Genomic DNA, 11,444 nt, shown 5'->3' on the forward strand with positions numbered 1-11,444 from the left:
GAGTCCTCTGCACTCAACCCATTATCAATATATTTAAGACATTAAGACATTTTGTGCATACAGCTACTAAAAAATGCCTTACCCTTTAAACAAAACAGGGATTGTTTGTTCATATATTGCAATATATTTAATCTACGTCAAAGTCATCCCATATCTGGCCAGTCCTATGCTCAATTTTCATCTGATTCATTAAAGGGATACTGTCATGGGAAAAACCTTTTTTTTTCAAAATGAATCAGTTAATAGTGCTGATCCAGTGAAATTCTGCACTGAAATTCATTTCTCAAAAGAGCAAACAGATTTTTTTTATATTCAATTTTGAAATCTGAAGTCATGTAACTTGTGCTCTGATAAACTTCAATCACTCTTTACTGCTGTACTGCAAGTTGGAGTGATATCACCCCCTCCCTTTTTCCCCCCAGCAGCCAAACAAAAGAACAATGGGAAGGTAACCAGATAACAGCTCCCTAACACAAGATAACAGTTGCCTGGTAGATCTAAGAACAACCCTCAATAGTAAAAACCCATGTCCCACTGAGACACATTCAGTTACATTGAGAAGGAAAGACAGCAGCCTGCCAGAAAGCATTTCTCTCCTAAAGTGCAAAAACAAGTCACATGACTGGGGGCAGCTGGGAAATTGACAAAATGTCTAGCCCCATGCCAGATTTCAAAATTGAATATAAAAAATTCTGTTTGCTCTTTTGAGAAATGGATTTCAGTGCAGAATTCTGCTGGGGTAGCACTATTACCTGATGTGTTTTGAAAAAAAACATGTTTTCCGATGACAGGATCCCTTTAAGAATTCTATTTCTTCTATTGCATAATATATTGATAATGGGTTAAGTGCAGAGGTATTTCTCTATACCAATTCTATCACAAACAGCCATTCACAATGAGCTAACCTATTATTGACATCAGGGCAGTCACATGTCAGCCAACAAGTGACATCAATTGAAGAGACTAGGCTCTACACCAGGGATCCCCAACCTTTTTTTACCCATGAGCCATATATAAAAAGAGTTGGAGAGCAACACAAGCATGAAAAAGTCCCTTGGAGTGCAAAAAAAGGGTTGTGATTGGCTATTTAGTAGCCTCTATGTGAACTGGCATCATACAAGAGGCTCTGCTTGACACTATACTTAGTTTTTATGTAATTAAAACTTGCCTGCAAGCCTGGAATTCAAAAATAAGCATCTGCTTTGAGGACACTGAGAGCAACATCCAAGGGCTTGGAGAGAAACATGTTGCTCACGAGCTACCGGTTGGGGATCACTGCTGTACACCAATACTTTTAGGTAGGGATGCACCGAATCCAGGATTCGGTTCGGGATTCGGCCAGGATTCGGCCTTTTTCAGCAGGATTCGGATTCGGCCGAATCCTTCTGCCTGGCCGAACCGAATCCGAACCCTAATTTGCATTCAAATTAGGGGTGGGGAGGGAAATCACGTGACTTTTTGTTATAAAACAAGGAAGTAAAAAATGTTTTCCCCTTCCCACCACTAATTTACATATGCAAACTAGGGTTCGGATTTGGCCGAATCGTTTGCAAAGGATTCGGGGCAGGTCCGGACTGAGAATTAAAATAGGCTCTGGCATTTCAGGTACACAGAGGCCCAATCAGCCCCCACCAGCCCACTAAATACTGACTTTCTATGGGACCTCATAGCAGCCCCTCTGGCATTTGCCAGAACCCACAGATTGCCAGTCCGGGCCTGATTGGGGGGTTCAGCCGAATCCAAAATAGTGGATTCGGTGCATCCCTACTTTTAGAGCCCTGACACTCTAGAAATAAGACATTTCTCATTAACTGCCTCTCAGTCAGTGCTTCACTGGTTCCCTTATTCATTTGGACCAGGGCCCCCCAGTAATCCCAGGATTTGCCTCCTCTATAGTTACTCCCCTGCGGCCCACTTAATATGCAGCAACTTGCTCATCAAAGGAGGAAACAACTCCTGAAATCTAATTCTGGAGTCACCTTACATGACATTGGCTCACTGTAACTTTCCCATGCTGATTCATTGCAGAGGGTAGTAGGTTGGTCATATTGGGACAATAGAGTCAAATCTTGCCAGGCAGACACACACTGTCAGATGAGACAGATGAAACCAGGCTAGCAACTTTAGCAACTTTGCCTGTGCAGCATTTAGAACAGAAATATCCATGTAACTACTGTGGTCCTGCTAACCCCTGCCCATTCGTTTTGGAAGCCTGCCTTCTCCATGAGTAGCAGAAAGACAAGATATAGGCCATTGTTCTAAGCCACACGGACATTTCTAATAGAGAGAGAGAAGCTTAGTCCATGGGTTGGTTAACGGCAATATTTCCTTCATTGTGATTGGAGAGTGGAGAGCTCATTATGACAGCAGGGAAGTGGTATGGCAGCTCTTAGTCAAGCATTTAAATAAAGGCATATAATAAAAGACTGCACGTGTGGGGAACATCCTCCTTCCACGTTAAATGAAGAGACAATGATGCCGGCGGCTGGCGCATTTCCTGTAAATTGTCAGTTTCCCTAAAAAAAATTGCAAGTAATGTGAAGATGTAGCCATGCCCAGACATGCCCCTGCTCTGCTATATAATCCATCCCTGTCACTTTGGCAAATGCTGCTCTGGCTCGTTCCCTTTCCCTGTAGCAAGCATGCGGACATGCGGTAGGTAATCAGCCTGTTGCACTACAACTCCCAGCACGATACAACTCCCAGCACCCCGTACCCCAATAGAGGGGAGTATAACTTCAGCTAGGAATTCGCGTGTGTAAATGATCAGCAAGCCCAAAGGAAGAATAGACACTTTAAACTCTCTCATCTCTTGCTCAACTGCAACAGGTCGGGCTCTCAGGCCATTCCGGGAGTTGCAGTCGCAAGTGAGCCGCATATCCATCCCTCCTGCTCTCAGCTGACTTGCGATGACTCAGTCGAAAGAGTAAAAAAAAAAAAGTCGTGACTCATGTCGCCTTATTTGCAACCTGAAAGACTTTCCATGGGATGAGGGGAAATCCCTGAGATAAGCCGCTGAGCCCCCTAAATCTCCCCATAGAGTCCGGCAGCGGCAGCCCCGAGCTACTCATTCAGCGAAACTCCACGCACTTTCTCCGGCCCGCGCTGATTGGCTGAGAGCGCTGAGGCATAGGCGCTGCTATTTAAGTCATGCCTAGTTTTGGGACTAATTTAAAGTAATCTCTTCAAGCATCAGCCATACAGACGTCTCTGCCCCCCAAAGGAATTGCAACTACTTGTAGGATGAGGCACTTGTCAGGTAACTTCCTCCTCTCCCCGCAGCGATTTCTGCCTTGTCTAGGTGCGATTTGTAGCACGGGCAGATGGAGCAAGCTCACATACCAGGCAAAGCAGGAATTTAAAGAAAAAAAAGTGTGTAGCTGCCTGGGATTTGCTGGCAGGAGTATACAGCCGCCTTTAGCTGACATTACTCAGCACGCTGCTCCTTCTGCTGGAAGCGCTGCCATGTGTCGCTGCAACTACATTCACTTTTCTTTTCCAGCGATTGAAAGTCTCAGCATTTAGTCATAGGGACATATTAGCACTCGCTACATACAGGGCAGCGTTAGACATAGAGGCAACTTTATTGCCAGGTTATAGCGCAGCAGCCTAGGATATATCCAAGTGATGTCACTCTCTCATGCGCTTACACGTCACGTGAGGAAAGTGACAGTTGAAGCAGGTAGCGCCCCTGGATCCTGGACCACTCTGCGCTGCTCAGCACCATTTTTACTAAGCATGTTCTCTCCTATTGCTTAAAGGGGTGGTTCCTCTTTGAGTTGACTTTTAGTAGGTTATACAATGGTCAATTCTAAGCAACTTTTCAATTGGTCTTCATTATTTATTTTTCCTAGTTTTTGAATTATTTGCCTTTTTTTTCTCCGACTCTTTCCAGCCAGGGCCACTCCGGCCATGAGGCTAGGTGACAATCTTGTCTTGAGCGGCAAAAAGCCACCTCTGGCAACTTTAAGAGACAAATTTCTGTTTTTTAAAATGGAAATTCAGCTCTTCTAGTACAGTGAACAAAATAACGCTTACTGCACTAGCGATGCGTCCCCTCCTCTACCTGCTCCAACGCTACAAATTAGAAGTGGGGGGACAGCATCAGGGCTGCTGCCTCAGGCGGTAACAGCCCCTGAAAGGTGCCTGTTTCCAGCTTTCAAGTGGCGGGGTGGGTCAATGACCCCGTCTAAAAACAAATGCTCTGTAAGACTAAAAATGTATTGTTATTGCTAGTTTTTATTACTCGTGTTTCTATTCAGGCCCTTTCCTATTCATATCCCGGTCTATTATTTAAACCAATGCATGGTTGCTAGGGTAAATTGGACCCTAACAACCAGATAGCTGAAATTGCAAACTGGAGAGCTGCTGAATAAAAAGCTAAATAACTAAAAAAAAACCATAAATAATAACAAGTGACAGCCAATTACAAATTGTCTCAGAATATCACTCTCTACATCATACTAAAAGTTAGCTCAAAGGTGAACAGCCCCTTTAAAGTTGTTTAAGCTGGAAGCAATTTGTTAAATTACTTTGCAAGAAATGATTAAGGATTTTAGAGGCAGAAAAGCATAAATGTATCCCCCAGCCAGAGCAAAAGTAACTTGTCCATATATATATATATTGACCTTTCAAGTCCTGTGAGTGCGAGCTTCTCTATCTTTCTATATATATATATATATATATATATATATATATATATATATATATATATATATATATATATATATATATATATATATATATAAAATTTATTGGTTTATTGCTCATGTCTAGCAATTTAGGAAAATATACTGTAAATGCAACTGCACCCTTTAGGCATGTACAGTAAATACTAAAATACAGTCAGTTATATGGAATAGGGGCTGATCAAACCCTTTGCATATTTTATTGGAAGGCTGACTGTGCATTTTATACAACTGTGCAATGTACCCACAGTGACTTTGTACTGGTGCACAAGCCATCTGGTCTTGCTTACATGTAGAAGTTTTTATTTTATACTCCAAGCAATGTTACCATGCAGCAGGGAGAGTAGACATCTCTTTTGTCATCAGGAAGAAAGCGGAATAATCTGTAACATATGTTTTTCTCTGGAACAGGAATTGTGCAACTGCTGATCCTCCAGTGTTGGTGTCTGTTGATTATAACAGCGATGCCATTGGACATTAAAGATGAAATCTGCTTAAACTCCAACAACTGCAATGATAACACCACCTACATTTGGCACCAAATCCATAATAAGATAAAAGAGCTGGCATCTGGAGCAAAACATCTGTATGAAAAATATGTAAGAACCTTACTGTACAGTAATCTTTATAGAAATTAGTGTTCTGTTCCTGCTAAAAAGTATTAAAATACAGCATATATATATATATATATATATATATATACACACATATACACACACATATATATACATAAAATGCAGGGATTGACAGCACTCGAGGAAATACATCATCAATATTTCCTTGTAAATGGTGCTCAGTGATGTCATTTCTGTCACACCACTCACTGATACTTATGTTTTTAAGTATCCCCTGTTGCATAGTATTAGGATATTAGGTCAACTAGGATTTCTTTGGCCTGTATACAAGATCGGAAAAACTTATATGGAGCAGGCACTCAATGAAGGCAATCTTCCACCAGGCAGATAAATTCAAAGTTAAAAGTTTATTGTGTCCACAGCCTTATGCGTTTAGTGATAAACAATTAATCATATCACGAAATACATAAGGCTGTGGACACAATAAACTTTTCACTTTGAATTCATCTGCCTGGTGGAAGATTGCCTTCATTTGAGTGCCGGCTTCCTAAAAGTTTTTCCGGTTTGTCCACTCCCCATGCTGAGGGTTCAGGGTGGTGCATACTTTTTGTAGTACCTTGGACTCTATAAGACCCTGATTTGATACTTCTTTTGTAAAATATGAGACAAATAGAGGGGAATTATGTATATAGTTCTTTTCTGCAATGAGACTCAAAGCACAGTTCAGCAATCAAGGCAGCCCTGATTGGCACACTAAGTATGTGAGAACTGCATGCACAGTTGTGGGACTGTAACATTCCCTGCAGTTAGTTTAACGTAAAGCTCTGTTGATTAAAGGTACATATGTAAATGTGTTCTTTGTACTTCCCTATAGCTGTGCTTGGTGCTACTGCCTGCCTCCTGCTCCAAATCGAGCACTGCTGCTCCTTTTGATGCAGGAGAACCTTGGAGGTACAACCACCTCCAAACCAGGCAGTAGCTTCAGGTTTATAACAGTACCCTCTTTGTATTGGCTGAGCCCACTTACAGCTAAAGAATTGCACATAAATGCGATTTTTACAGCCGGCAGTGACACTTTCTGGATTTAGAAAGTTTTCTGTACAATTGCATCTGATTAGTTTAGCTTTTGTAGCACAATTGCATTCCTTTTGGCGCATCAGCCGCAACTGCATCAGGCATGTCGCCCCCCTCGTGACTGCAATTATGCTGGAATTATTGGGGGGAAAAGCTGCATTGTGACAACTTGCAATCTTAATTACGCTATAAGAACCTTATCTAGGGTTGCAAGGAGCTACAAGTAGCTGTCAATTGGTTTTTTATAATGTCTTTCATAATATAAGACTTTTTTTATCATATTTAAGTGCTGGTGTTGTTTGTAAAACTGTGTTTTCACCCCGGCAGGGATTCACCCCATGCACTCTGGGAATTGTGCAGATAACATTTGTGTTTTATATATATATATATATATATATATATATATATATATATATATATATATATATATATATATATATATATATTCTTAGCAAGCTTACCATAGTAATCTAATCAGTTTAGATGGTTTAGATTTGTTTAGTTTAACCATAGGTTTGTGTGGCCAGATTTCACAATACAGTATATGCTAATGAACCATTGGTCTAATCAGCTAGAAAATCTGAAAACTAATCTTCTTGTAATTCATACATTAGGTACTATCAGAAACATTCAAATATCCATTTCTGTTTGGAGTAATACTTTGTGTTCTTTAACAGTATGAAGGTCAAGGTTTCAACAGCAATACAGTTGACAAGATCTGTGACCCAGTGATTGTACACTTTCCAAAGTTTAATGCAACCAACTCTTCAGAGAAAGAAAAGGCTATTGAGCTTTTCAGCATCTTCAGTTATGTCTCTGCTGCCCTCGGCAACATCACCAATGTCCAGAATGAAATTAATTCCAAAAATAAATTACTACTCAGTGAACTAGAAAAAACCCTAAGCGGAGTCAAGGGAATTCTATCCAATCTGTCCTGTTTTCTTTGCAAAAAGTACCATGTATATCACGTGAGTGTATATTATGGTCCTCCTTTACCGAGAAGTAGGTTTGATCAAAAGGCACAAGGTTGCAAAATGCTCAAAAAATACAAACATTTCATTCACCAAGCAGTGGATGCAACTATGATCCATCACCCGTACGAAAGTGAAACACAAAATCCTTAATGCCTTAAATTTCAGGCACTATGAAAGTATCTTACTTGGGACATACTGCAAGCTGTTGCTGCACAAGACCTGGACTACTAGGAAGGCCAAAGGATAATATAGTAATAGGAGTGCAAATTAGACATGGAATGAGCAGTACAGGAATAGGCAAAAGCATACTGGCATGATGGGAAACAATGCAACAATGCACCAACCATCTAGAAGAGACTGCATGTAATAATGGATTACTGAGCAGTATGGATTACTATCTAACTTTCAACACTTCCTGTTCCACGTGAGAAAACTATTGAAGTCTTCCAAAAAATAAAAAAAGGCATGTGATGAAAAGAAAACCTAAATGAACCAAGCAAGATTCAAGGACTGCATGAATGTATGGGTTGTTAGAACCCAGTTTTGAAAAGGTATCACTGATCATTTTTTAAAGGGGGTACATCTTTGAAAATTGACATGAGGAAAATGAATGTATTATAGTGAATATGGGGTAAGCATGACTTTTCAGTTGAGAGCATAGTCACCTACAATGGCTAAGCAGAAAAGTATTAGATTTAATACTATAGTATTATAGTAATTATATTCAGATCCAATATGGCTCGTTTATGTACAGATCAAGAGGGATATTAGTGGGATGGCCTTGAGCATCAACCTAATGCTGACAATTGTAAACCATTGGATACCTGACCAAAAACTGATCAAATACCAATCCTTAGGACTGACTCCCACTTAACCTTTTGTCTGGTGAATGGGTGAATTATTTTGAATGGATGTTTCATCCATGCTTGAATGGTCTTGTTAGGTCAATGACAGAAAAACATAATTAGGCTGGTTCATAAATGAGTCCCAAAGGGTATCTAGAATATTTCACTTCCCAATCTAGTTCTTATTCAGAGACTCCAGCACTTAAAAACATCATAAGCCTCAGTCACTTAAATAGTGAAAGATTGTTGATAGGGTCACACAACGTGTGGGTGTAGTAACCATATGGGTGTGGATGAACCAGCAAATTTTTTTGTACTGAAATTGTACATTCCATGATTATTTAGTACTGAAATTGTACATTCCATGTTTATTTATGTATTTATTATAGTTGTATTTAAGTTATATTATCATTTTGTAACATTTGGTCTCTGGGATTTTTTTACAGCGTTTTGTATGTATTTTTTTTCCATTGGTTAACCAAAAAGAAGGGTTTATTTAAGTAATTTATTTTATTTATTATTTATATAATTTATGTTGTGGTCCATAACATTTGTAAATTAACTATGAAGAGTCTGAAATGATACTATGTAACACAGGAATTTAATACTGTAATACAACTTAAGACCATAGGCTTTATTTAAAGGCACAAGTACAGTATGCAAATTGTGCATAAGGCTCCATGTATTTACCCACAATTCCAGCGCTAGTGTGGGTGCAAGGTGGCAGTGTGCCTAATGCAATTGTGGCTGATGTGTTTTCCATGTGTACTTTGCAGTGAATCGGGCACAGTTGGGCTGAATATATTTTGTGTTGGAATGTCGTCATTTACAGGTCTCACTATAAAAATGATGTTTGTGCTCGATTCTTTAGACACAAGTAAACTACATCTATTGATGCAGACTGCTATGGGAACCTTGGAACTACCATCACCTTGGATTTGGCGGTAGCTTCAGAGTTTCCCTATGCCAATAGGTGTAAGGGAACCCTGGGAAGTATTGGCGCTTTGAGCTAAAATGTGCAAGTGCACAGAGTGGCTTTAGACTTATGTAACTGCACTTATTGTCTGTAAATGGGCCCTAATGTGTTCTTCTTAAAACGGGTGTACCATCCAATTTTACCTACACTTATAAAGCAGTTTCCCATTTCCATAAAGTTTATGGGGAATAGTGAAAAATAGACGAAGTGCCCAAGCAGCCAAGAGCATCACATTATAGCTACTAGAATCAGAAAACTGTCTGTCTCAGAAGGTCTCGATCTCAAAAGCTAGACTCTGCTGTCTCTTTAAAACTACATTTGCTGAATTCTTTGAACACTAGCAGTTAATTGGTTTCATTAAAAAAAATATTAATTCTACTTTTATTGACCTAAATGTGAGCTCATTTAGCAGCTGTATGGGTGCATTTAGTATTAACCACTTATTACTTCATATAAACATGTACTGTACATTGATTGCTGAAGCAGAGACAGCATGTACCTTTAAAGTAAATGTACTGGAACAAATACAGAATGTTACATTGTTTCAAATCTGTTATGATATTGAGATATTTATAAATATATTTTTGTATTTTTGTATTTTTGCAATAAAATATTTCTTTTGAAGTGGATTTGCCTGTATTTTATTTTACTGAAACCAATAATGTTTCAAATGTTTTGCATTAAATTATTTATTTATTGATTCTAGAACAGTATGGGTCAACTATGGTCCAGGCTAGAATTGGATTCCTACTATGACTTCTAATCTAGGTTATTTGCCCCAAGAGGTTACTATCACAGATTTACAAATTTTTGAAACAGATATACATGGAAAAACAAGCAAGAGCAATGCCACGAGGTAGGTACCACAAAAGCAAAGACGGGGCTGTTCTTACTGTCATAGGGCTGCTGGAATACTAATCCAAACACTTGTAAATTACATTACATTTTTATCTTACCACACACACAATGCTGCAGACAGTTGCTTTATTTGGAGCTTTACCAGGACAGCATACAAATGTTTCAAGGGCTTCTTCTGTGTCCTTTTTCAATGCACTGCCCACAAACTTGTATGCATGCCAACAAGTGCACAGTTTAGAGTTAAGCGATATTTGATTTTTTAAACTCATATGGGCAGTGCCTTCTTTACCTCTTGCATCTGTTATTGATTGTTATTGTATGTTTTCTTGTATGTTTAATGCAGGGGTCCCTAACCTTTTTTTTTACCCGTGAATCATATTCAAATATTAAAAGGTTTGGGGGGCAAACACAAGCATGGAAAAAGTCCCTGGGGATGTCAAATAAGGGCTGTGAATAGCTATTTGGTAGCCCCTATGTAGACTGACACCCAAAAGGAGGCTTTTTTGGCTGTACACCTGGTTATTCTGTAACCAAAACTTGCCTCCAAGCCAAGAATTAAAAATTAGGCCACTAGGAGCAACATTTAAGGGGTTGGCGAGCAATGAGTTGCTTGTGAGTCCCTGGTTGGGCATCACTGGTCTAATGTATACACCCATTTATTGCATATTGCTGCAGAATATGTTGGTATTTTATAAATACAGGTATGGGACTTGTTATCCACAATGCTTGGGACCTGGGATTTTCCAGATATTAGATATTTCTATAATTTGAATTTCCAGACTAAAAAATAATTTAAACATTTAAACCCAATAAGATTGTTTTGCCTCTTAAAAGGATTAATAATATCTTAGTTGGGATCAAGTACAACGTAATGTTATTATTACAAAGAAAAGTGAAATGTGTTTTTATACTTTGAATTATTTGATTCAAATGGAGTCTGTGGGAGATATCCTTCCTGTAATTTGGAGCTTACTGGATAACAGGTTTCCAGATACAGATCTTGTAACTGTACATGTTTTTAATAATAAAAATAACATTGTAATAATAATAATGATAAACATTTTGACCAAAAAGTGAGTAAAGCAATCATTTATTTTGCATAAATGATATGATTTTAAAAATGCAAATTTTGGCATAATACAAAATATTTTTTAATGTCATTCTTCATATGCATAGCTAAACTCCACTTGAGTATGCAAAACTAGAATGGGGGAGCAGTGGGAAGTCTGAACTTTGGGTCTCTGGTACTAAACTTGTGCCAAGGCCTACCTTGAGCCCAAATTGCCATACTCTTAATAACGAAAATGCTTTTTATTGTACTTTGTCTCTCCACCCATGACATGTAAATCTTCCATGTGGAGCTGCGTGTTGGCCACTACACATTGCAATACACTTGTAAACTAATACAGTGCAGATAGCAAAATACATAAATAAAGACTAGGGATGTACAAACT

At 38.9% G+C, this 11,444-nt stretch overlaps 1 protein-coding gene across 2 annotated transcripts; it reads left to right on the top strand.

Moving 5' to 3' along the window:
• The first annotated feature begins 2,587 nt into the window (after positions 1-2,587).
• lif.S (LIF, interleukin 6 family cytokine S homeolog) lies at positions 2,588-9,756 on the top strand. 2 transcript variants are annotated; one of them, XM_018243993.2, is made up of 3 exons: positions 2,588-2,655; positions 5,100-5,287; positions 7,015-9,756. In XM_018243993.2, exons 1-3 carry the CDS (start codon positions 2,643-2,645, stop codon positions 7,459-7,461), a joined length of 648 nt encoding a protein of 215 aa, XP_018099482.2. In that variant the 5' UTR covers positions 2,588-2,642; the 3' UTR covers positions 7,462-9,756. The 2 variants fall into 2 exon arrangements, with proteins under 2 accessions (XP_018099482.2, XP_041436173.1); XM_041580239.1 differs by having other exon boundaries at positions 2,609-3,259.
• The last annotated feature ends 1,688 nt before the right edge of the window (positions 9,757-11,444 follow it).

This window comes from Xenopus laevis, chromosome 1S (genome assembly GCF_017654675.1).
Source record: "Xenopus laevis strain J_2021 chromosome 1S, Xenopus_laevis_v10.1, whole genome shotgun sequence".
NCBI classification, from domain to species: Eukaryota; Metazoa; Chordata; class Amphibia; order Anura; family Pipidae; genus Xenopus; species Xenopus laevis.